This window comes from Oncorhynchus mykiss, chromosome 16 (assembly GCF_057628025.1).
Source record: "Oncorhynchus mykiss isolate SJ-2025 chromosome 16, ASM5762802v1, whole genome shotgun sequence".
NCBI lineage: Eukaryota > Metazoa > Chordata > Actinopteri > Salmoniformes > Salmonidae > Oncorhynchus > Oncorhynchus mykiss.
Window position 1 is genome coordinate 45,484,626 of NC_143037.1, and position 24,952 is coordinate 45,509,577.

At 41.8% G+C, this 24,952-nt stretch overlaps 1 protein-coding gene across 1 annotated transcript; it reads right to left on the bottom strand.

Moving 5' to 3' along the window:
• Positions 1 to 2,447: 2,447 nt before the first annotated feature.
• On the bottom strand, positions 2,448 to 7,962 carry LOC110492059 (uncharacterized). Its single transcript, XM_021566040.3, has 6 exons — positions 7,689 to 7,962; positions 7,226 to 7,387; positions 6,874 to 7,017; positions 6,563 to 6,625; positions 6,153 to 6,404; positions 2,448 to 4,309 (listed from the first exon to the last, which is right to left on the bottom strand). The coding sequence occupies exons 1-6, from the start codon at positions 7,708 to 7,710 to the stop codon at positions 2,763 to 2,765; spliced, it is 2,190 nt and encodes a 729-aa protein (XP_021421715.1). The 5' UTR covers positions 7,711 to 7,962; the 3' UTR covers positions 2,448 to 2,762.
• Between the last annotated feature and the right edge of the window lie 16,990 nt (positions 7,963 to 24,952).

The following is a 24,952-nucleotide window of genomic DNA, read 5'->3' on the forward strand; positions in this document are numbered from 1 at the left end:
GAAAAAAAGATGTAAAAAGGAACCAAGAAAGAAATCCAAACCCTTTTTTTTAAAAAAAGAACTCCAATGTTGTCGTCCACGCTCCCCTAAATATTTATCACCATATTACTGACAGGAGTGAGATTAACCATACGGGCAGAATATTCATTAAGTTTTATAATAATGGCCCTTTTGACATTTTCACACTATTAAAAGTGGTCAGATACTACTGTTCTGTTACAGAGGGAAGACTCCCCAGTATTTCACGTCATCCAATCTCTCCATCACTTGGCCTTCTCTGGCTTAGTTCATGTCCAGAAGGAATGCATCACAAAATACGACTTCTTTAAGCAGCTGTGAGTGGAAATAGCTTTTCCTGGAGACATTTATGACCCCCATTCAAAGGCCTGACATCTCAAACACAGGAAGGAAGGAACTCAGAAGTGCCATACAGTATCAAGAGGTCCATTTACACTTCCTGCTATATCTTTTTAACAAAGCCTCACAAAACGCACCTTTATTCAAAACAGAAATATACGATTATATGGATTTGTGAATGGCCATGGTTTTACTTACATGCACGCACGCACGCACAGTAAATAGGTTTGTGGATGTATAAATGCATGTGTGGATGCTTTTTATATTAGCCATTTCAAGTAACTCAAATGGCTGTGTCAAACTTTGATTAATTACACAGGGATTTACATATATAAAAAAAAAAAACTGGGAGAGAGAGCACTTAGCCCACCCTCCTATGACGTCGCATGTAGAATGTGTTCGGGGGAAGCAGGCCCTCCTCAAGGGTGCTTGGGATTGGAACCCTGGAAGTCTCTGCCTGATAATAGATCAAAGAGATGCATCAGAGAACAATTCTAGTTTTAAAACACTTTGCCCACATAGCAGCCAGGCACCCTAATGCATAATGGAATTTTACAAGGCCTCAGCAATTATGGCTTCAACCAATGGACTCTAGTAATAAAACACCACGTAAAAATCGGTTAAATGAGATAATTAACCCCACATTATAAAAAGTTAAAAGATATACACTAGGGTGCATTATGTTGCTGTCTGATTATCACTCATATAGTCATAACACAAACTACATTTTGTATATTACCTAATGAGATCAAACATTTATAGGGATGAAAATAGACAGACATAAAATGTTTATAGATGTGGGGGAAAAAAAGAGGCATTGGTTCAGATCAATAGTTCAGGAGGATGATTTTAATGTTGGATACTTACTGACCCCCAAAGGCAATCTAGGGACATTACACCAGAGCGCTAGAGATGCTGGAGCCTTATGTCAAATGGCTGGTAGTCTCGGACACCCAGGCTTCACTGAAATGACGAGATGTCTGAATATAGAATGGTTAAAATAAGCATACATACAACTGTAAAAACATGTATGTTTACATGAGAAATCATATAGATCTCAATAAATAACCACAGTACGTTCTACAAAGACTGGCACTTCACAGATACTACATCCACCCTCTATCGATCTCTAGATCCTTCAAAAAAGGTACAATTATTTCCATTTTACAGAATCACAAAGTGACATTCCACATATTCCAGGACTCTTGAGATCTCCCCATTCTCGTTGGAAGAGCAGTCGGAGCATCAGCCAGCGAATGATTTGCTCAGATTGTGCCCATCCACAGCCAGAGAAAGCAGAGGGGTCACAGTTGAGTTTCTAAAGCCATTAGTGCTGAAAGAAAAATCAATGGTCAACTGTGCCAGAGAGACTCCTTGGTAACGTCCCAAATGGCACCCTGTCCCCTATAGGGTGCAGTACTTTTGACCTGAGCCCCATGGTTCCTGGTCAAAAGTAGTGCACTTACGTGGGAAATACGGTGCCGTATGGGACACAGCCCTTTTCCAGCGCAGCCTTCACTTCCCTGCGAACACTAAGGACTTGAAGGCTGAATGTCAAACTGGCTCCAAGAGGATAATAACAAACAACAAGCAGAAGAGGCATTCAATCAAATGTCTATTGACTATTGTAGTTAGAAGTTTGTGCTTTGAAAACATAAGTACCTTGACATATTTGCAATGATGAATCAAACCTGCAATATAACATACAGGAGGAAGACCTCATTCGGAAATTGAGGCACATAGATCATTCTTTATCAGGTGAATCGACACAGCATTGTACCAATACCAAATTGAAATGTACATTGTTTCCCATGACTCTTTGCCAAAGCCATGAAAGGCTTCAATTCCGTATAGATACAAAGAACGTTAAGCAAATAGCTTGTGGACACTAGGAACATCTATTGACATAAATAATAGGTAACTGGAAAGCATAGAATGTATTTTCTGTCTAGGTTTTTTGATATAAGTTATCCATTTTTAACTTTAATGTATTTATACTCTTTCATGGTCAATGACAGGTTAGTAAAGCAGAAACATACACCAAGTACAATACATTTAAATTATTTCAAAATAGGACAGTAGCACAGAAACACAAGCAGATATTGTTTTAATTTGTTTTTCTGAAATGCCCAGTTTCATGACACTTTAAGCAATGCATCTCCTTCGTGTTCTACGGAATTGGAAAGTTCATGATTGGGAAACACGTCAAAGGTGAAAATAATCCGATTTTGACTAGGTTGTACCAAACATACTTCATTCAAGCCGGAATTTATGATTAACAACTAAATTCACCTAAGCATGACATGAGTCAAGAGTCATCACTCTGTAACGGAACATTAGCTGCCATCTCACCGTTTGTTATAAATATCTATTTGACCTGTTGACCTTCAGTAATGGTGATCTAGTCAGTCTTGGAGGCCGTCCATGTTGTGTGTGTCCGACACTGAATAGAGGTTCTGTGTAGAGACTGAGAGTTGTTCTAGAACAGGCTGGTTCTGGGCAGTCACCACCAGAGGCAAGCTGTGGATGACCACTCCCTGGCTGCCTAAACTGATGCTAGGGACAATGAGACTACTGTCCTCCTCACAGGTGGTAATGCTATTGTCCCCAACCCCGTGCAACACTGTTACATGTGCCTGCTTGGCCAAGTCTTCCGAAGGGCCACCTTCGCTACACATCATGTCTGGGGGCGGGAACATGGAGGTGGCCGTGGCGACTAGATTACCGTGGTTCCCTCCCTCCGTCACAACAGTAACCTCGGTGCCTCCCTCCTGGATAAGAGCGTTAAAGCCCTCCAGGTCTGAGCAGGTGGTGATGAAGGCCTGTGTGCTGTGGGCTGCTGAAGAGACCTGGGAGGTAATGGCTGTCTGCAGTAGGGCCTGGTGCAGAGGGTTACTGCTATCCTCTGAGGAAAGGTGTGTCAGCAGGACCGTCCCAGGCTCCAAACCAGCGCCGTCTGTTGGACCTCCTATATGCTGCATGGGCGTGAGGCTCAGGTTGACCTGCTGGATCATGGAGTTGACCACCATGTCCTGACTCTCTGGGCTCAAGAGGATGGCGGAGGAACCCTTGGTGTGATGCTGGTGCTGCCCAATGTCCACACCCACCCCAGCCTGCAGGGGATGGAAGGAGCCCTCCTGACCCAAAGGATGGGATACTATGATCTTAAGCTGGGCACTGCTATAGGGGGCCAGGGGAGCTAGGGGTACATGGTGGAGGGGGAGCTGGGTGGTGTGGCTGTCCTGCCTGGGTAAAGGGCTCACAGTCACACTACTGGGATGGGAGGTAATGGGCTGGAGTGTCAAGGAAAGAGTCTGTTCAGAGCCTGATTCCCGGTGCTGCTTCCTGTGGCTGCGCAGAGAGTCCTCCCTCACAAACGATGCCTCGCACAGGTCACAGCGGAAGGCCCGCGTCGCATCCAGCTTGGCCCGGTACCGGGAGCTCACAGGCTTGGCAGGGTCCTCTCCGTTACCGACACTGGCTTTGCCTCCTTTCCCACCAACACTGGCCCCCTTCTCAGGTTTGTCCGCATGGCACTTCTTCTTGTGGATGACCAGGTTGCTGCGCTGCTTGGTGGCGAAACTGCAGAAGTCACATTTGAAGGGTCGCTCTTCAGAGTGGATCCGCTCATGGACCTTGAGCGCCCCCTTGCTGGAGCAGGAGTAGATGCACTTGGAGCACTGGATGGGTTGAGTGGGCTGGTGCTCTCGCGAGTGCTGCCGCAGGGCTGTCTTGTTGGTGCACTGGAAGTCACAGTCAGGGCAGGGAAAAGAGTTGGACGTGCCATGTTTTATCTGGACGTGAGATTTCAGGTTGCCCTTCATGGCACAGCGGTACTCACAGAAGTCACACTTATAAGGCTTCTCACCCGAGTGGATGCGGATGTGCCTCTTCAGGTCAGAGTTGATCTTGAACTTTGCTTCACACTGAGTGCACTGGAAAGGTGCATCCCCTAAAGTAGAGGAATATATATATATATCTTTATAGAACACCCAACAACAACTTGACTCGAAACGTACGTTTGCCAGACTATTCAGAAGTTAAGTGGTCTTATACCAAAATGAGTCCATGTTCCATATTTAAATCCCAAATGAATGGGAAACAATGTAGACCATTTAATAGCCAGATTTCAGAACCAGATTTATATACAGTGGGGCAAAAAAGTATTTAGTCAGCCACCAATTGTGCAAGTTCTCCCACTTAAAAAGATGAGGCCTGTAATTTTCATCATAGGTACACTTCAACTATGACAGACAAAATGAGAAAAAAAAAAATCCAGAAAATCACATTGTAGGATTTGTTATGAATTTATTTGCAAATTATGGTGGAAAATAAGTATTTGGTCACCTACAAACAAGCAAGATTTCTGGCTCTCACAGACCTGTAACTTCTTCTTTAAGAGGCTCCTCTGTCCTCCACTCATTACCTGTATTAATTGCACCTGTTTGAACTTGTTATCAGTATAAAAGACACCTGTCCACAACCTTAAACAGTCACACTCCAAACTCCACTATGGCCAAGACCAAAGAGCTGTCAAAGGACACCAGAAACAAAATTGTAGACCTGCACCAGGCTGGGAAGACTGAATCTGCAATAGGTAAGCAGCTTGGTTTGAAGAAATCAACTGTGGGAGCAATTATTAGGAAATGGAAGACATACAAGACCACTGATAATCTCCCTCGATCTGGGGCTCCACGCAAGATCTCACCCCGTGGGGTCAAAATGATCACAAGAACGGTGAGCAAAAATCCCAGAACCACACGGGGGACCTAGTGAATGACCTGCAGAGAGCTGGGACCAAAGTAACAAAGCCTACCATCAGTAACACACTACGCCGCCAGGGACTCAAATCCTGCAGTGCCAGACGTGTCCCCCTGCTTAAGCCAGTACATGTCTAGGCCCGTCTGAAGTTTGCTAGAGAGCATTTGGATGATCGAGAAGAAGACTGGGAGAATGTCATATGGTCAGATGAAACCAAAATATAACTTTTTGGTAAAAACTCAACTCGTCACGTTTGGAGGACAAAGAATGCTGAGTTGCATCCAAAGAACACCATACCTACTGTGAAGCATAGGGGTGGAAACATCATGCTTTGGGGCTGTTTTTCTGCAAAGGGACTAGGACGACTGATCCGTGTAAAGGAAAGAATGAATGGGGCCATGTATCGTGAGATTTTGAGTGAAAACCTCCTTCCATCAGCAAGGGCATTGAAGATGAAACGTGGCTGGGTCTTTCAGCATGACAATGATCCCAAACACACCGCCCGGGCAACGAAGGAGGGGCTTTGTAAGAGGCATTTCAAGGTCCTGGAGTGGCCTAGCAAGTCTCCAGATCTCAACCCCATAGAAAATCTTTGAAGGGAGTTGAAAGTCCGTGTTGCCCAGCAACAGCCCCAAAACATCACTGCTCTAGAGGAGATCTGCATGGAGGAATGGGCCAAAATATCAGCAACAGTGTGTGAAAACCTTGTGAAGATTTACATTGCCAACAAAGGGTATATAACAAAGTATTGAGAAACTTTTGTTATTGACCAAATACTTATTTTCCACCATAATTTGCAAATAAATTCATTAAAAATCCTACAATGTGATTTTCTGGATTTTTTTTCTCATTTTGTCTGTCATAGTTGAAGTGTACCTATGATGAAAATTACAGGCCTCTCCTCTTTTTAAGTGGGAGAACTTGCACAATTGGTGGCTGACTAAATACTTTTTTCCCCCACTGTAACTTGTGAACACCAATTCCATGCTTCAGTGTACTAATCAACCCAAGTAGTGAAGGGAAAGCAGACCCACCAGTGTGTGAACGGAGGTGCACGGTGAGCTGGCTGGAGTTGCGGCTGGCGTAGGGGCAGATCTGGCACTTGAAGGGCCTCTCGTCATAGTGGATACGGAGGTGTTTCTTCAGACTGCTGCTGTCGGCCGCAGCGTAGGGACAGTACTTGCACTTGTGAGGCTTCTCTCCCGTGTGGGATCGGAGGTGCATGTTCAGCTTGTCCCTCCGGCTGAACCGCTTTTGGCACAGCTCACATTCAAACGGCTTCTCACCTAGACACACACAAGCACATATACACAAGCACATATACACAAGCACACACACACAGGTGGATTGGAGGATACATTTATGTCAAGTCTTGCAATACATACTAGGAGGAGCATAAATCCAATTTGAATTATGATCTAATAATACTGGTATTGTTACATACCAGTATGCGTTTTGAGATGCCGCTCCATGTCTTTTTGACCGTACTGTGTCTTGAAAGAGCAACCTAGGGGCAAAGGAATAAATGATGCATTTGATTAGAAAATTGATTGATTCATGCAGCCTGAATATAATAGTGTTGTTTCACCCACATTTTAAGGCCACCTCACTGTAGTATTAAGTTGTGTAGCTATAAAAAAAAGTAACTAAATGGTTGCAACTGACCAGCAGATAATGTGCTTCCTCTCTAGCAGCAGTATGGAAGGAATGTATCAGAAGAGTAATAAACGAGGAAAGAGGGAGTGAGCTACCAACCTGAGAAACAGCAGCTGCGTCTCTTTGAAGTCAGGGCAGGTTTTATTTTTTTGGAAGGTGTTTTGGGGGCTTTGGTCAGGATCTTTTTGACACCTCTCATAACACACGTCTGGTAGGCTTCCTCAAAAAACTCTGTGCTGGAATCTGGGCGGAAAGGAGGGGGGGGGGGGGGAATATTCTGACTGTAAAGGATACATTTCCAGACAACCGAGTTCCCAAATAACAAAGGAATAATTTTTAAAACTTGATAACATATAGACTATTCATTGTTCCAACAGTATATTAAAGGAGTTTGGGGTAGCATGTTCAAACAAGACCGTGTAGAGAGAGAGAGACCATCTCATGGTCTTACCTGTAAGAGTGGGTGCGGAGTTAGATGCTGATATGTTAGAGGAGGGTATATGGCAGCCATTTTGCTTGTGGGCCAGAAAGACCTCAAAGTTATTGTACTGCTGCTTACAGAAGCCACAGATGTGGATATCTGGGCTCACTTCCACAAGTACATGGTTCCCTCCTGTTGATGAGGGGGAAAATGGGATAAAACCCAGTTTTTATTCAAGAACATTGTGATTATTGACAACCATAGCCTACCCTGCAATACCAAGACTAATCCTACCTTTGAGTAGGGACTATTTGAATGTAGGCCTACTTTGCAACTTGTAAACATAGCTAGCCATATTTTCATATAATTGCTAACAACAGACTGCTAGATGATACTAAAGCCATTGGATCTTTTTTTGTATCACACATATTTAAATTAATAATTTGACTACCAAGTGGACTTTGTTTTGAACATTTGTTATGAGTTTTCTTACCCCCTCCGTTGAATGATGCCATTTTAACGCTAATATAGCTGGATATCAATTCAGTTTAGGGCTCCCCTAACGTAGGCAACCGACTTGGGACAGGCGCCTCGAATCGAATCCATTCAACATAAGTATACAATACAACAAGCGCCTTTGAAATAACAAAAGTTCCTTATCTACTGACTTTTAGCTCTGAACTCTCTACTGGCAACATTGTTGCAACCATTTTACGACAGGCTCCCTTCACTTTTCGGCAGTACACACTTTTCCTCCAGGGGAATTTATTTTTTCATTTTCATTTGAGCGCATTACTGCCATCTAATGACTCGGTGGTCTCAGTTCCCAGCATCCGCCACATACTTGACTCGTAACCAAGGGCCTTATTCTAATGAAATCCAAAATCTTTGAAGTGCTTTGTAAAAAAAAATATAAAAAAATGCAAACAAAAATAGGATCCAAACAAACAAAAGTCAGAGAGGAAGAGGTGAAACGAGAGGGTTTAGCTCCCAAAATTAATCGTTAAGCTAATTATGAGTTTTTGTATGGGGCAATGAGTGTATTGCTATTTTGATACAACTTATTTGATATAATAGAAGTTTCATAATGCTTAGGTTGTAACGAGTGTACTGATATAAGTGTGATGCATGTGACATCCTGGCAACTTTGAGAAAAAAACTCTTTATATTGTAGTTGTACCTGTGGAAATTCTAGAGGCTAGCGCAGCATCTCACTCACCGTTGATTACACGCTGTTGACATAAAAAATAAAAAAAATTAAAGTATGAAATGTATCCACAAATCCAAAGAGAGGAATAAGCAGGAGACTGTTAGGGCGAAGTCATAGGCATCTCGTCATTATATCCAGTATCTCTGCAAATGTCTCTTTTTGCCTCTATCAGTTGACTCGAATAACGTACACAGGTCAAAGTTGACACAGGTAAAGTCAATCAAAGAACAATTTAAATGTGAAATGTCCTCTCCTCTCTGTTCATCTGCAGATGGTGTTCTTTTTGACAGGTGAGTGATCAAAACGCTAACTTTACATTTCTACTACATGTTGTTAATTTACCGCCTAGTGCCTAGGCTTAGATCAGCAAACATTTTTGCGATAGGGCCACATCGGCATTTTGAAATTTAACGGGGAGCCACACATTTTTGTCAAAATCAATTTGCGGGCCAGAAAAAGGGCAGTTATTTGAAAATATATGTCCAATATCATTTCTACCTACTTTCTATCTAGTTGTAGACACCAATGAATTGCCTGGAGTGTTATTTTAACCCAAAATAATAATTTATATAATATTGTTTTATATTCTAATCCTCCTGAGTGGCACATCGGTGTAAGGCTGAGATGTCACTACAGATCCAGGTTCGAGCCCGGGCTGTGTCGGAGCCGGCCGCGACCGGGAGACCCATGAGGTGGCACACAATTGTCCCAGCATCGTCCGAGTTAGAGGAGTGTTTGGCCGGCTGGAATGTCCTTGTCCCACTGCACTCTAGTGACTCCTTGTGGCGGATGGGCAGAAACACGCTGACTTCGGTCGCCAGCTGTACAGTGTTTCCTCCGACACATTAGTGCGGCTGGCTTCAGTGTTAAGCGAGCAGTGTGTCAAGAAGCAGTGCGGCTTGGCAGGGTTGTGTTTCGGAGGACCCATGGCTTTCGACCTTCGTAGTCCACGTTCAGCTCCTTTGTCTTGCTGACGCTGAAGGAGAGGTTGTTCTCCTGGAACCACCACACTGCCAGGCCTCTGATCTCCTGCCTGTGAGCTGTTTCATCGTCGTCGGTGATCAGGCCCACCACCATCGTCTGTTATTTGCAAACTTAATGATGGTGTTGGAGTAGAACACATTCCAGTCTGCGCTAGCGAAACAGTCCCGTAGCTTAGCATCCGCTTCATCGGACCACTTCTGTATTGAGTGCGTCACTGGTACTTCCTGTGTGAGTTTTTGCTTGTCAGCAGGAATCAGGAGGATAGAATTATGGTCAGATTTGCCAAATGGAGGGCGAGGGAGAGCTTTGTATGTGTCTTTGTGTGTGGAGTAAAGGTGATCTAGAGTTTTTTTCTCCTCTAGTTGTACAGGTGACATGCTGGTAGAAATGAGCTCAAATGGATTTATGTCATTTTTATCTTTGCTAAAAGACATGTATCTGTAAAGTGTAGGCTATGTATGCAACAACTGTTTTCTGCTAAAATGGTTTTTGCATGTATGGGTTATCTAATCTTTCTCAATGGTCAATCTTGTTTTCCCAGATGTAGATAGCGAAAAGCCTTGATCTACAGCTGACGGGTAAGCAAAGGCCAGGGTTCTGAAGATTTGACTCTCCTGTTTACTTTTCTTCCCTCTGAAGTTCCTCATCCTCACTTCTCTCCCCAGCAGTGTTTGTGTGATATGTCTTTCAGTCATATGTTGTTGACTATTATGGATGGTAGTAGCAGTCTGAACCAAGCCTGGCTGATGCGACAGACATGGTACAAAGCAAGGGACAGCTTGACCAAGCTGCTCTACCAGGTCAACCATCTCAAAATCCAAGCGCAGTATGAGGTAGGCTAATGAGTGAAAGGTTCAGTGGCGACCCACCTGTTATGAGCCCCACCTGTTTAGGTGGGGTTGTTATTTTGGCATTACTATGTGTCACATATCAGTTTGAGAACCATGTACCAAAAAATATAATTGAGTTAATTAATAAAACAGCATAAAAACATGGTCTCTTTTTTGCTTTCTTGAGTATGTAGGTGTTTCAGACTAGCGCTGTGCTTTCTGTGGTGGTGGGGCAGTCAGCGGAAAATACAGAGCTTACGGGTTGGTAATGTTCTCTAGTTGCACCGTGATTGGCTCAGTGTTCTGTCACTCATGGGGACACTACATCACCGCAAAATCTATGGGGATCTGTGGCCATGTCAACATCATACTTTCAAAATCTTAGCTAGCAAGCTAGACAAGCAGTTGTCGTCATGAATCAAGTCGACAATCTACTGGCAAATTCTTTTAAATTCTTGTCATATGAAGAGAAATTATAGATAAAAAGTATTGGTGCTGATCGGGCATTGGACATAAACATTACACATTACACACAATTGCAAATTCAACAATGAGTGGTTTGGAAGGAATCAGTGGCTATCTGCAAGTGTTGCAAAGTAATCACTAGCCTGCTATTCAATGGAGACGGTTTGTGGTCCAAGTCTGGGTTTAAGGGTCCCTTTTCCAAGCTTAAAGGGATAAACATTCATTTGCAACACCATGGGCCAGAAAAGGTTGAATACATTGGCAATGCTGTCAATCAAGCATGACATCTGCCGAGTTCAAGACAACTGGGAACGTTGAAGAATATGAGCTCCGACTGGGAAAATACATTTTGAACGGTCATCCAACTCAGAATTCCAAGTCGGGAACTCGGGCCTCTTTCTAGAGCTTCAACCTGAAGATCACTGACGTCATGATTCGACCTTGGTTTTTTCAGAATTACCAGTTGTCTTGAAAGCACCATAAATCCAGAGAATGCCAGACAAAATATGATGACAAAATTTGCCCACAAGATGGACCGCCGCACCACCTCTTGGTGGATTTACATGCACCAAGATTTACATGCTAAATTTCCCACTAGAAAGGTTTAGTAAAGTTTTTATGTTCCTTCTATAAGACTTACATACAGTTGAAGTCGGAAGTTTACATACACCTTAACAAATAAATTGAAACTCAGTTTTTCACAATTCCTGACATTTAATCCTAGTAAACGTTACCTGTCTTAGGACAGTTAGGGTCACCACTTTATTTTAAGACTGTGAAATGTCAGAATAATAGTAGAGAGAATTATTTATTTCAGCCTTTATTTCTTTCATCACATTCCCTGTGGGTCAGAAGTTTACATACACTCAATTAGTATTTGGTAGCATTGCCTTTAAATTGTTTAACTTGGGCCAAAGGTTTCGGGTAGCCTTCCTCAAGCTTCCCACAATAAGTTGGGTGAATTTTGGCCCATTCCTCCTGACAGAGCTGGTGTAACTGAGTCAGGTTTGTAGACCTCCTTGCTCACACACTTTTTCAGTTCTGCCCACAAATTGTCTATAGGATTGTGGTCAGGGCTTTGTGATGGCCACTCCAATACCTTGACTTTGTTGTCCTTAATCCATTTTGCCACAACTTTGGAAGTATGCTTGGGGTCATTGTCCATTTGGAAGACCCATTTGAGACCAAGCTTTAACTTCCTGACTGATGTCTTGAGATGTTGCTTCAATATATCCACATCGTTTTCCTGCCTCATGATGTCATCTATTTTGTGAAGTGCACCAGTCTCTCCTGCAGAAAAGCACCCCCACAACATGATGCTGCCACCCCTGTGCTTCACGGTTGGGATGGTGTTCTTCGGCTTGCGAAAACTATAGTTTGTTATTAACAAGAAATTTGTGGAGTGGTTGAAAAACAAGTTTTAATGACTCCAACATAAGTGTATGTAAACTTCCGTCTTCAACTGTACACGTGATCAAATATTATCTCTGTGACTCTTACAGTTAACAAAAATGAGAAAGTGACGAGAGTAGAGATGGAGTAACTGTAAACCATGAGAGTGAGTGACACACAACTCCATTTCCAGTAGCAGGTCCTTAGTTGCCTGATCGCCACCATAAAGCTAAGGGTAGATTGTCTGAACTGATTTAGGTTATATCGGGTAATTATTTATATATACACTAGATGACTGACAGGGGTCAATGTTTTGAAGCCACCGCTCATCAATTTTGATACACCCCCACCATTGTAAAAAATTTAATAATAATAAAAAACAAATCTATAAAAACATTTTCCTTAAAGTCTATTTTTTAGGAGTCCCGACTACAACCCCAAAATACTTAAATACATGTAATTTTGTCCTTGAAAAATGTAATTGAAATACTGTAGAATTTCAATAATTCCTATGGAGGACTGATTCTTCTGCAGTGTACCAATATGGCTGACCAGTGGTTTCAAAGCCTCTCATGGGCAATCCAGGATTTATCTCCATAACTGGGTAAGGAAGTTCTTGATGTCCTCCACATATTCTAATGATTCCCAACATGACGTTTATGTGAGGTGTTTGCTGCTATTCCCCTTATTCATACAGCTTCAGAGGTCCCTATGTTGATACATTTGATGACACTCGCTTGAATGAAGAGCATGCAAATCATTTTTCACATAAATCCTCAAAAACGAATACAGTTAAATGTACTTCAAACGGTCTTTATAAAGTTTGCGGCAGTCTGGCAGACAAATGACTCATGGAGAGATGGGGTAATTAAACAGGCATAAACCACATCTCACGCCTTAAGCAATGTGTAGGCCTCTTCTGACTTTGATCTACAGTCAGTTTTCATAATTATGCCAGGAGAATTATGTATCAATCACAGCTTTTACAATTCCAAACATACTACTTGCCACTCAATACTCCAACATTTAGGCCTATAGCATTTTTATTCTGTGTATTCTGTGTATTCCACCCTCATATCCATATCCAATGTTAACCAGGATAATTTATATCAATTAAAATTCATACCAATGACTTTTATAAACAAATTATATTTGCATCCTCAAAGCACAGGTCCAACTTATCATGTAATGTAAATAGTGCTCTGCCAATTTAGAGTGTTGCCTCATTCTCTCTCTGGTCATTGAGATCCATAAGATTCCTCTCCCTGAAGTAATGTCCTTCTTTATTCCCTGCGAGACAAGGGCAACAATAAGTGGGGGGGAGTGGGGCCTCTGTCACAGTATTCCCCCCACACCGAGGCATGCCAGCTGCTTACAGTGTCTTAATGGCAACGAGCTGTCACAGCCCATCACAGTATACCGCCACACAGGAGCGGCAGATGCTGTAATTGCAGAGTGACTTGTTGGTTGTCAACAGCAATTATAGCATGTTTCCACCTGAGGGCACCCGAGGATTACTGGCAAGCCTGGACACAGCACTGCCATAGACTTGCATTAGAGCAGCATCCTGGTTACAGTGTCGCCATGGACTTACATGAGAGCTGCTGAAAGCAAGAAAGCCAGCCATACTGTCACGTCCTGACCTTAGTTCCTTTTTTATGTCTCTATTTTAGTTTGGTCAGGGCGTGAGTTGGGGTGGGCATTTTATGTGTTGTTACTTTGTTTTTGTATTTCTGTGTCTGGCCTGGTATGGTTCCCAATCAAAGGCAGCTGTTTATCGTTGTCTCTGATTGAGAACCATACTTAGGTAGCCTGTTTTCCCACTATGATTTGTGGGTAGTTGTTTTCTGTGTCTGTGGTTACCATACAGAACTGTTTTGTTTTTTTCATTTATTTCTCTTGTTCTTTTGTATTCTGTGTTCAGTTTAATAAATATATTATGGACACTTACCACGCTGCGCATTGGTCCGATCTCTCATACTCCTAGTCAGAGGAAGAAGAGAATCGTTACACATACAAGCATGTCAGATGTAGAATAATAGTTTTAGGTGTAGGTGCAGACGGGCCTACAACTTGGTGTTTATTTCAGTGAAGATTTTTTCTTCTTTTGAGGACCTGATCATGTGATGCCCAGACAGACCGCTAATAATATCCCCCAAAAAGTAGAGTTTTGATACCTGCAGTGTTTTGGAAGTGTTCAATTGTCTCAGACTGTCTAGCTTTTATTTAGCTGATTGTGAGTTCTCAAAGATTATATGATTAAAAAAATATATTATCCATAGTCATTTCTCCATATTTTACATATGATTTTAGTCATTTAAGTTAACACTGAAAGTGTTTTTCCATCCTGAAAATGTATGTAAATATAGATTTTTTTTTATACACAGTTTAGACTTAGGTGACTGAGAAAATGCTTAGGTTGTCCGCACAATGATTCCATGGCAGAAATATCCCTGGGTGTGCATGCAGTATTTTAGTAATTTCACTCATTTATTTATTCATGTCATTGTTTTCTCCTGTTTGAGTCAGGGGAAGCTCATTTGCAGTTGCCAAGTCATCCTCTGGTTGTTATCACCCAGACAGAGCAACCAGTGTGGTGGTCTGAAAATGTATAGGTCCAACTCCTAAGTCTGAACTGATGTGCGAAGATGTTCTTGTTCAGATCTATGAAGGGATATTGTCAAGAAATACTGTCTGATGAAAACATAGTAGAGGGATGATAGGCACATACCCATAAGCCTGCTCTATACAATGAGACACACCTTATAGTCATCATGCAACATTAAATTCCAAACCGAAACATATTGGCCAGCTGATATTTGTCCTAGTTTAAAGAGGGAGGAGAAAGATGTCCCAAAGTTCCATGTTTGGTTAGAACTGCATGACAAATTATACACACATGTATGAATTCCTCTAGTCAACAGCTGCCATCTTAGCATCAGATAAAACAGAGCCGAAGTCTGGGAAACATCAGATGCCTCGGGAATCTACTTCATCAGGCGCAAGCACGGACACACGCGCATGGACACACGCGCACATGCTCACAGACAAATCAGGACTACTTCATTGTATCTGCCAAGTGATGCACATGATATGCTTATAGATGAGGACTAACTGGAAGGGCAGTGTGTGTGTGTGAGAGTCTGTATGTGACTTCATAGAGAATTGTATAGCCTTTTGGGGATTACTCCCTTGCACAAGGGACATTCTGTATACATTTTTACCAAACTCAGACGGGAATGTAAATACTCAAGGAGATCCATGTTTTACTGTAAATGTATGTTTAACCCAGAGCCTATGATGGAACTTGATTATCTAAGCAACCTAGACTTACTCTAGTTTATTATAGACATAGCTACGATAAGGACACCCACTGCAAGTATTTTGCTTCGTGTACACTGAGATCTGGAAAGCCTTGTTTTCTTGTGTTGTTAAATGGTGTCAGTAGGGGGGTGTCCAAAAGCAGGCTTGAGAAGGAACACTGTTATGTTTGGTTGTAGCTGCTGACATTTTGGGATCAGCAGGTCAGCAGAATGATGTAGCAGTAGACATGAATCAAAGCACTGTAAAGCAGGGGATGTGTTGATCATGAGACAAATCAATGTAATTATTATCTCACTATGATAGAATACCTAATTAATGTTGTTGTGGACTGGTTATGAGCACAATTTCAACTTTGTTTGATCATCACTTTGTTATCAATTATTCAAATACAAATTTTAAAAAATCAGGCTGTTGACCAAAGACTGTGACTGAAACAAACCAGTATAGACTGAACTATGTCTGGATTCCGACAAAGGGAGGATACAGATGATGTCACGATGCCGAAGATTTAGAGTACATAGATAGTTACATAACAGTAGATGGACAGTCTGAACTGTCCGTTCAGGGAGGAGCCACACTCTGCCACTAGCCCACTACACCGTTGGTTGTCACTAAGGGAGCAAGGCTCATAATTGGACAGAGGTGTCGTGAGATAATGAAGCCAGAGCTCACACCTGCCAGACCTCAGGGATACCTCTTGACTGGCCACTTAAATCTTCTCCACTCCGTCTCCACCGCGGGTCTTAAGGGCAAGAGAGTGAGTAAGAAACTAATGAAAAAACAGGGTGCTGCTGTAGGGGAGGATCCCTGACTGTCAGGATAGGGATGTGAGCCGAGAGTACCCCCCCCCCCCCCTTTATTCACTACCTAACTGTAAAAATGTAAAAATGTCAAGAATCTTCAGACAAAATCTTGGAAATGCTGCACCAGCTATTTTGTTTCAAACTCTCAAAACACTCCTCACTTCGTTCAGTTCACCGATGCAGGTTGTCTTTGGTGACAGCATTTTGTGAGAAAATGCATATTTTGCCAGATTTCAGCAGACTACCCTGTAACAAAGTGAAGGAAAGCAGACAGACAGACTGACATAGAGACAGTGGGAATGGAGAGAGTGCATAGATTTTGAATCAAGATTTCATCGAGTATTTAGGGCTAGGGGATACGTAGCTGATGTAAGTAAGTATCCACATACATCAGATGTCTGACTCCTTCATGGTAATTGCGAGACATGATAGAGGTCAAGTAAGCAGCAGTGATCTAGCATAGCTAGGTCTATGGCCTACATGCAGGCAACAAGTCACTTACCATAGGCCTTTGAATCGGCAACAGCAGAACCCACACACTGAGCAGACAGCAGCAATGGACAACCAAAGTCTGTCAGGAATTGACAATAAGTGTACTTAGTAACAATAGACCCAACATCATCATTATGTCCATCTCTTACAAGCTTTGAAAAGGAGTGCGGATATTTCCTAATGTGGATCTAATTTCCTAATCGCACTGATAAGCCATGTTGAAATGCACCCTGAAATGAAATCATACGGAAACCAAAAGCTTATCAAGATGAAACCATGCAATTACACCAGAATTATCTATCACCATCCGTCATGTATGCATTTGTTTGCAAGAAACTGCTTACACACACACACACTCCTGTATCCTAATTGAAATATTATTTTACCTTCTTTTGAATTATTTATGGTGTATGACTAGATTGATACTACAATACAAAGTGCACACAACATGAACACACATTATGTGATGGAAGTACAATATACAGTACCAGTCAAAAGTTTGGACACACCTACTCATTCAAGGGTTTTTCTTTATTTGTACTATTTTCTACATGGTAGAATAATAGTGAAGACATCAAAACTATGAAATAACACATATGGTATTATGTAGTGACCAAAAACGTTTTAAACAAATCAAAATATATGTTATATTTGAGATTCTTCAAAGTAGCCACCCTTTGCCTTGATGACAGCTTTGCACAGTCTTGGCATTCTCTCAACCAGCTTCATGAGGTAGTCACCTGGAATGCATTTCAATTAACAGGTGCATCTTGCTTAAAGTTAATTTGTGGAATTTCTTTCCTTCTTAATGCATTTGAGCGAATCAGTTGTGTTGTGACAAGGTATGGTTGGTATACAGAAGATAGCCCTATTTGATAAAAGACCAAGTCCATACTATTACAAGAACAGCTCAAGTAAGCAAAGAGAGTCGACAGTCAATCATTGCTTTAAGACATGAAGGTCAGTCAATCCGGAACATTTCAAGAACTTAAGTTTCATCAAGTGCAGTAGCAAAAACCATCAAGTGCTATGAGGAAACTGGCTCTCATGAGGACTGCCAGTGGAAAGTCCATTATAATTTTTATATACTGTACTTTCTATCTGGTTTTAGACATTCAAGCGTTCCCTGGAGTGTTATTTTAACCCAAAATAATCATTTTTATAATTTTTTAAAAATCATTTTAAAAAAATGAGAATAATTGTTCTAATCATTTTTTCTCAAACATCACTCGGGACGGATTGAACGGGTTCGTGGGCCATAGTCCCCTCCCCACACCCACAACTCTCTGTCTCCATCTGTTTTGTTCTTTCTTGCTGTGTCTCCTTCAAATAATCCATTTCTATTTTTTTAAATCAAATAAAATTGTCACATGCTTCGTCAACAACAGGTGTAGACTAACAATGCAATGCTTATTTACGGGCCCTTCCTAACAATAATAAATAAAAAAATAACGCAAGGAATACATAGAAAAATAAAACACAAGGAATAAATACACAATAAATACACACAAAAAAAAACTTGACTATATACACAGGGTACCAGTACCGAGTCGATGTGCAGGGTTACGAGGTAATTGAGGTAGATAAACTGTGTATAGAGAAGTATGTGGACACCCCTTCAAATTAGTGGATTCGACTATTTCAGTCACACCCGTTGCTTAAAGGTGTATAAAATCGAGCACACAGCCATACAATCTCCAAAGACAAACTGGCAGTAGAATAGCCTTAGTGAAGAGCTCAGTGACTTTCAGCGTGGCACCGCCATAGCCACACACAAGCCTAAGATCACCATGCACAATGCCAAGTGTCGGCTGGAGTGGTGTAGAGCTCGCCATTGGACTCTGGAGCAGTGGAAACACGTTGTTTGAGGAGATTAATCATGCTTCACCATCTTGCAGTCCGACAGACGAATCTGGGTTTGGCTGATGCCAGGAAATCGCTACCTGCCTGAATGCATAGGGCCAACTGTAAAGTTTGGTGGAGGGGGAATAATGTTTTTCATGGTTCGGACTAGACATACAACTCTACAGCATATAAACATTCTAGACGATTCTGTGCTTACAACGTTGTGGCAACAGTTTTGGGAAGGCCCTTTCCTGTTTCAGCATGACAATGCCACCGTGCATAAAGCGAGGTCCATACAGAAATGGTTTGCAGAAATTGGTGTGGAAGAACTTGACTGGCATGCACAGAGCCCTGACCTCAACCCCTTCAAACACCTTTGGACATATTAATGTCCATGATTTTTGAATGAAATGTTCGATGAGTAGGTGTCCACATACTGTTGGAAATGTAGTGTGTGTATGTGTGTGTGTATCTTATCTATTATTCAATGCAAAGTGTCTTACTGTAGCCATATAGGAGGAAATCAAAAGGCTCTTTACTTTGATACAATTTGCTGTGGATTCCACCAGCCTGAGCTGTCCATCGTCGGACTACCATTGCTAATGAGATCGGGGGTAAAATTTAGAGTGGTGGGCTGGCTGTCATCCGCTAGGTGATGGTTTTAAGACTAAGCAGTGATACTTCATTAATTAACCTTCACATTCTATGTAGATCTGCTCATCAAGATGCAGTTAATTAAAGAAAGGTCATTCCAAGGGCTGCTGGGTAGCGGCAGTATTACAATAGAGGGATGGCACTGCTCAGAGCGAGATAACACCATGGGGAGGGGGCAGGAGACAGCCAGGGGGACATTTTGAAGACATTCAGAACTAAAATGGCCAATTGGCAGTGGAGAGCAGTGGAGTGCTAAAGCCATGCTTAGACTGTGAACTTCCCTTTCTACCACCCCTCAGACCCTCTTTGCGAACATATTCTAGGTTTTTGTTTGTCATTTCGCCTCTTTTATTTTTTCTATCCTGTCAAAAAGCTCTAATGGATAAAACAGGAGTTAAAAATTAATCACTCTCAATTGACAGCATCTATCTTTTAGAATCTTAAGTTACTTTTTTTTTTTTTTACAGTTCAGTGTCTTCCGTTTGAAAGAGCTAACGTCACTTTCTTTGACCTTGCTCTGTGTCCAGACAACTGCAATCTTAAGTAAATAAAAGGCAAGGAACTGGAGCACCACATGAACTACTGATGGTTTATCGGTGAGTGAAACCCACTTCCAGGTGGTGACTATCTTTACCTTAGTCTCTAAAGGCATGATATGCAGAGAGCCTTGTATTATGAAGTCGTAACGTGGACATCAATTCGATTTTGGACGTAAAGGACAGTTACATAAAGGTGAACTACTGTAGTCCATTCACTTACCATGGGTCAGGAAGTAAAATGTGAAATATTTAAATGAACATTGACAGAGGAAGCTAAGGCTGAAGCCTGTCAGACAACCACAATTAACTAAATGTGTTCTCTTATACTGGCTCAGCTTCTTGAATCACTATGACCCCATCTTGTTTTGAAAATAAATCAATGTCGTAATATTTTCTAGAGTCGTAACTGCCTCCCCATGTTCATTCAGCCCTCCCATGGACATATATGAGTGTTTTTAAGAATCACCTCCAATATCTGATGAAGTGAAAAAATGTGGATGATCGGATATATATCACCTACCCACCTTATGATACAGTAACTGCTGACCCCGGACACAGCACCATTACGACAGGCAAGGAGAGGGCCGGGCTCCCTCCCCTGCATCCTGACCGAGCGACGGTTGCTACGTGGAGAGACATTACCACGGGCCTCTGCAATAATTTATCGTAAGAGCGCGGCGAGCCGTCATCGAGCCACTGACAGAGAGCTGCAGTACTTTATCAGCCTGCCTGTAAATCAGCCATGTGTGGGTGCAGACGGCAAACATTGTTTGATCTCTTTCAGACACTCTAATAATCTGCTCCCCTCTGATTGATACCTTCACACAACAAAGCGCATTACACCAGCAAACCAGAGGAGCCATCAAAGTGTGTGTGTGTGTGTGTGTGTGTGTGTGTGTGTGTGTGTGTGTGTGTGTGTGTGTGTGTGTGTGTGTGTGTGGTCATCAGTATGGCCAGTCGCCTGGAGAAGGAGTGAGAGAGAGATGGAGGGAGGGAGGGTAAGGGAGGAGAGAAATGAGTCTTCTGCAGAGACACAGGGTCGTTTTCAGTCTCTAAACGAATGACAGGCTAACGGGTTCACAAAACGATCATTGGTTGAAGGGAGGGGCAAGGAAAAGGACAAAGTCAGTGCAGCCATAACCCTCAACAAAAAATACCCTGAATAGACAGGAAGAGCTATTGAAACCGTTCTGCAGTAAAGATTTTTCTTTATAGTCCAAAGGCTACTATACATATTTTTCATACTGAATGTCGTTTTTTTTATCATGCATAGTTTAAGCATCTCTTAAGAAAAGAACCATAACTAATTCAACATGTAACTTGTCTCTTAGATCACATATGCTAATCCCGGATTAAGTACCGTGCGCATCTAAACAACAATAATAAAAAGATAGTTGTAGTTGCCTCTTCGTTCTAGTAGGGTGAATTTGGATAGGGTGGAACCTCATAAACTCTGACAGTTTAATCCTGACTCGTTTATTTCTTGATCTGACAAGAGAAAATCTAAAGTACTGTTACTAAACCCTCACAGAGAAACCACATGATCAAAATCACATCGCTTCATTGGTGTGACGTCATATAGGGGGGCAGAGCTAGATTCAAACAGGAAGCTCACCTCGTGAAACACATGGTAAGATCGGTGACATAGCTTTTTTTCTGTTTTGATGTTAATGTTATAAACTGTCATAAATAATACACTGTGCCAAATTGCGATTTAAATGTGCATACTATGTACGGGTGTATCAAAATACGCAAAGTTTCCAAAATGATGTTTCATTTTTGTAATTCAGTTATTTATATAGTTGTCCTGCTAGTAGGAGAGCATGGAGTAGATCATGGAGGAAAGCGATCCCGTTTACAATAGGGACCCTTTGTACTTAGGTTAGGCAGGGCTCTGATTCCTGTAGTACTATATCCTGTTTATTTTTTTCTTGTAGTACTGTTATTAGTACTGTTATTAGTACTGTTATTTGAGTGAATTCAGAAAAAGGGGGCCACTTTTTGCATTTCCGTCTTCTGTAACCTCTTCAGATATCTATCCAACATTAGTCTAACACGATCCATTTCTGATATCATCAGATGTTTCCTAATCACACAAAACAGAAAATATGGTTCTGGCTCAGTGTACACAAATGTGTCATGATTCCTGTGGATATGATATCAACATTTGTTTTTTTGTGTGATTAGGAAACATCTTGACGATTTCAGAAATGTATCATGTGTTGGACTAATATGTTGGATAGATGTCGAAATATGTTAGAGGAAACGGAAATGCAAATAGTGTCCCACTTATTCCGAATTCACCCTACATATGTTCCAGTGGAAGCTGGTGGGAGGAGCTATAGGAGGACAAGCTCATTATAATGACTGAAGTGGAGTAAACGTAGTCAAACCTGGTTTCCATATGTTTAATGTGTTTGATACCGGTCCATTAATTCCATTCCAGCCCTTACAATGAGCCTGTCCTCTTATAGCTCCTCCCACCAGCATCCTCTGATATATTTATATCTCAGATTGGAATGTTCATACTGTAACAACCACACTGAGTATACAAAACATTAAGAACACCTGCTCTTTCCATGACATCGATTGACCAGGTGAATCCAGGTGAAAGCTGTGATCCCTTATTGATGTCACTTGTTAAATCCACTTCTATCAGTGGAGATGAAGGGGAGCAGACAGGTTACAGAAGGATTTTTAATCCTTGAGACAATTGAGACATGGATTGTGTATGTGTTACATTGAGGGTGAATGGACAAGACAAAATATTTAAGTGCCTTTGAACGGGGTATGGTAGTAGGTGCCAAGGGCACCGGTTTGTGTCAAGTACTGCAATGCTGGGAGGGGGTTGCAACTCAATATTAGGAAGGTGTTCTTAATGTTTTGTACATTCAATGTATATCTGTTCAAACTGAGTGGTTGTGTATTCTCTGTAAAATGCTGATTTTTCTATTTCATTCACAGCCTCCCATCAAATCAAAGTTAAATGCATCCTTCCGAATTGCATTCCAACTCCTTGTTGATATGGCTTATGTGCAATGGAGAGCAATGTCCCATTCAATAACCCACAATACCCGTACCATTTGTGCTATAGTACTCTGCTTCAAAATGTCATTGATTTGAGTGTGACACAAAACCATAACTCTACCTCATCCACCGTTCGGTGATATTAGACATGGCTTCCAATTATTCATCCCCAAATTCAATAGCTATTTTCTGTGCAATGAAATATAGTGGTTTCAATCCAATCCAGAGAGTGATGCCATAGAGACCATTTCAAAACAGCTTGCTGCCTCAGTAAATAAATGAACATGGAGGGACTCATTGGGCTTGAAAAGGAAATGGTGCCTATCTCAGTATCTCTGCCAGCTTACTGTTTGATGATGATTTATACTCATAAATTAGACATTAGTGGTGTCCACTGTGTGTGCATCTATATCAAAAATGTTAATTGAGCCTTTATTCACTGATTTACCTTCTCCCTTGATTGACAATGCGCTCTGAAGAATGCGAGTGCATTTGCAACAATCAATAAGAGGATTCTAAATTAGAATTCATAGATATCTTACGGTCGCGGAGGTCCGGCAGACAGACATTCACCATTCTGTTAGAAGAGCATAAAAAAAAAGTACCGTTGAACAATAAAATGCAATTATAAGTGGTTTGTGTGTTGTGTGTGGAGTATCAGTAGCCCACCCAGGCCTGATAATGAACGTGATGCAACATGCGCTCAGCGAGCCGTGCGTGCGCATAGCCCCAGCCCCGCTCAATGCATCTCTGAAAATAAACAGAGCAATGGAAATGGTCTCTCATTAGTGTTCTCTTCATAATAAGTCCCTTAGACAAGGTTGACAAACCAGGCCTCTCTGGGTCTGGCTTCATCAATCCTCGGGGACCATCCCTTTAAGACAGCAGAGGGCCTAACAGGGGCTACATCCCAAATGGCATTCCTATTCCCTATATGGTGCACAACTAGCGCACCACACTTTTGAAAAGTAGTGCGCTATGAAGGGAATAGCGTGCCATTTGGGACGTGTACAGCCTCGCCAACCAACCCCATCCCCACCGCCTTACATACTCATCCTCTACCCTCCTTCATTCACAGTGGAGCAGAAGTCTGCAGCACAAAAATAAAATACACCAGAAATATCTAATAAAGAAGAAAGTCTAGTTGCATAGATGCTATATCATCACTAGGCACATCAGGGATAATATGTCTGTTCGGCAAATCTGTCTTATTAGAATTCAAGGGGTCTTGCTGTATGTGAGAGAAGTTATTTTGTGCTCTCGGGACTGGATGAATGACGCTGTTTGGGTTATTTAAACAGGTGTTCAGATTGTTTCATGTGCACCTGTTTCTAAATCACATACGTATTCAAAACGGTGTATTGATCATACCAGCAGGAGTGTATTTATGGAGTAAATAGGCATGGTGTTCTTGTGTGTCCATCAAGTGGCTATAGAGGTCACAGTATCAGAGATCATTAGAATCAAAAGAGAAAACATGTTGAACAAAGACATCACAGATGCCCATCAAAAGTCCCTGGTTTATCCAATGCAAAACTCCAAAAAGATCATGTTGAAATGTCGTTTCTTTTTATATAATCATCTAAAGTGGATCCTCTAGATACAAAATCACCAGTAATCTTCTCTTTGTGTCTCTTCATACCTCCATTCCGCTCCTCCTCCACCCAGCTACAGTACCTGAGCTGTGATTTGGCAGGACAGGCACATCACACGGCTGCTGTCTGGAGGGCACTGTAAATATCACCTTTCTTGTTATCTCCAAGACCTGTTTTTCCCGTAAAATAGGGGAACATGTAACTCAATATACTGTTGGATAAAGCCGTTCGCTTTCGGAGGACATTGTTGGTGACGTGCCTTAGTGCCCTGGATGGGTATGAAACTACAAATGAATAAGTAATGCAGATATGGATGATATTTTCCTACAGATCCCCTTTTCGATGTTAGATCAAAGGTACCGATCACAGTGGAAGTGGTAACGCTAAACGGATTGTCCGAGAACACAAAGTGCCTTCTGTTCTTGTGGATCATTTTCTTTGTCAGACTCTGTGACATCACAGCACACCAGCCTAGAGTGGAGATTGTGGATTATTTTGGAAAATCTCTTGGCCCATTCAGAATTCACAAGCTAACATACATGTCTGCTCAGAACAATCGTATTGATTTTTCAAATGACAAGGGAACAAAGGATCTGA

Bases quoted from the DNA above. Each gene is read 5' to 3' on its own strand.
- LOC110492059 (XM_021566040.3), bottom strand. From the start codon at position 7,710: ATGGCATCATTCAACGGAGGGG. The intron at 6,626-6,873 runs GTTGGTAGCTCA...CTTTGCCCCTAG, and splicing joins ACGCAGCTGCTGTTTCTCAG to GTTGCTCTTTCAAGACACAG. The intron at 4,310-6,152 runs GTGGGTCTGCTT...CCTCTACTTTAG, and splicing joins GCACCTCCGTTCACACACTG to GGGATGCACCTTTCCAGTGC.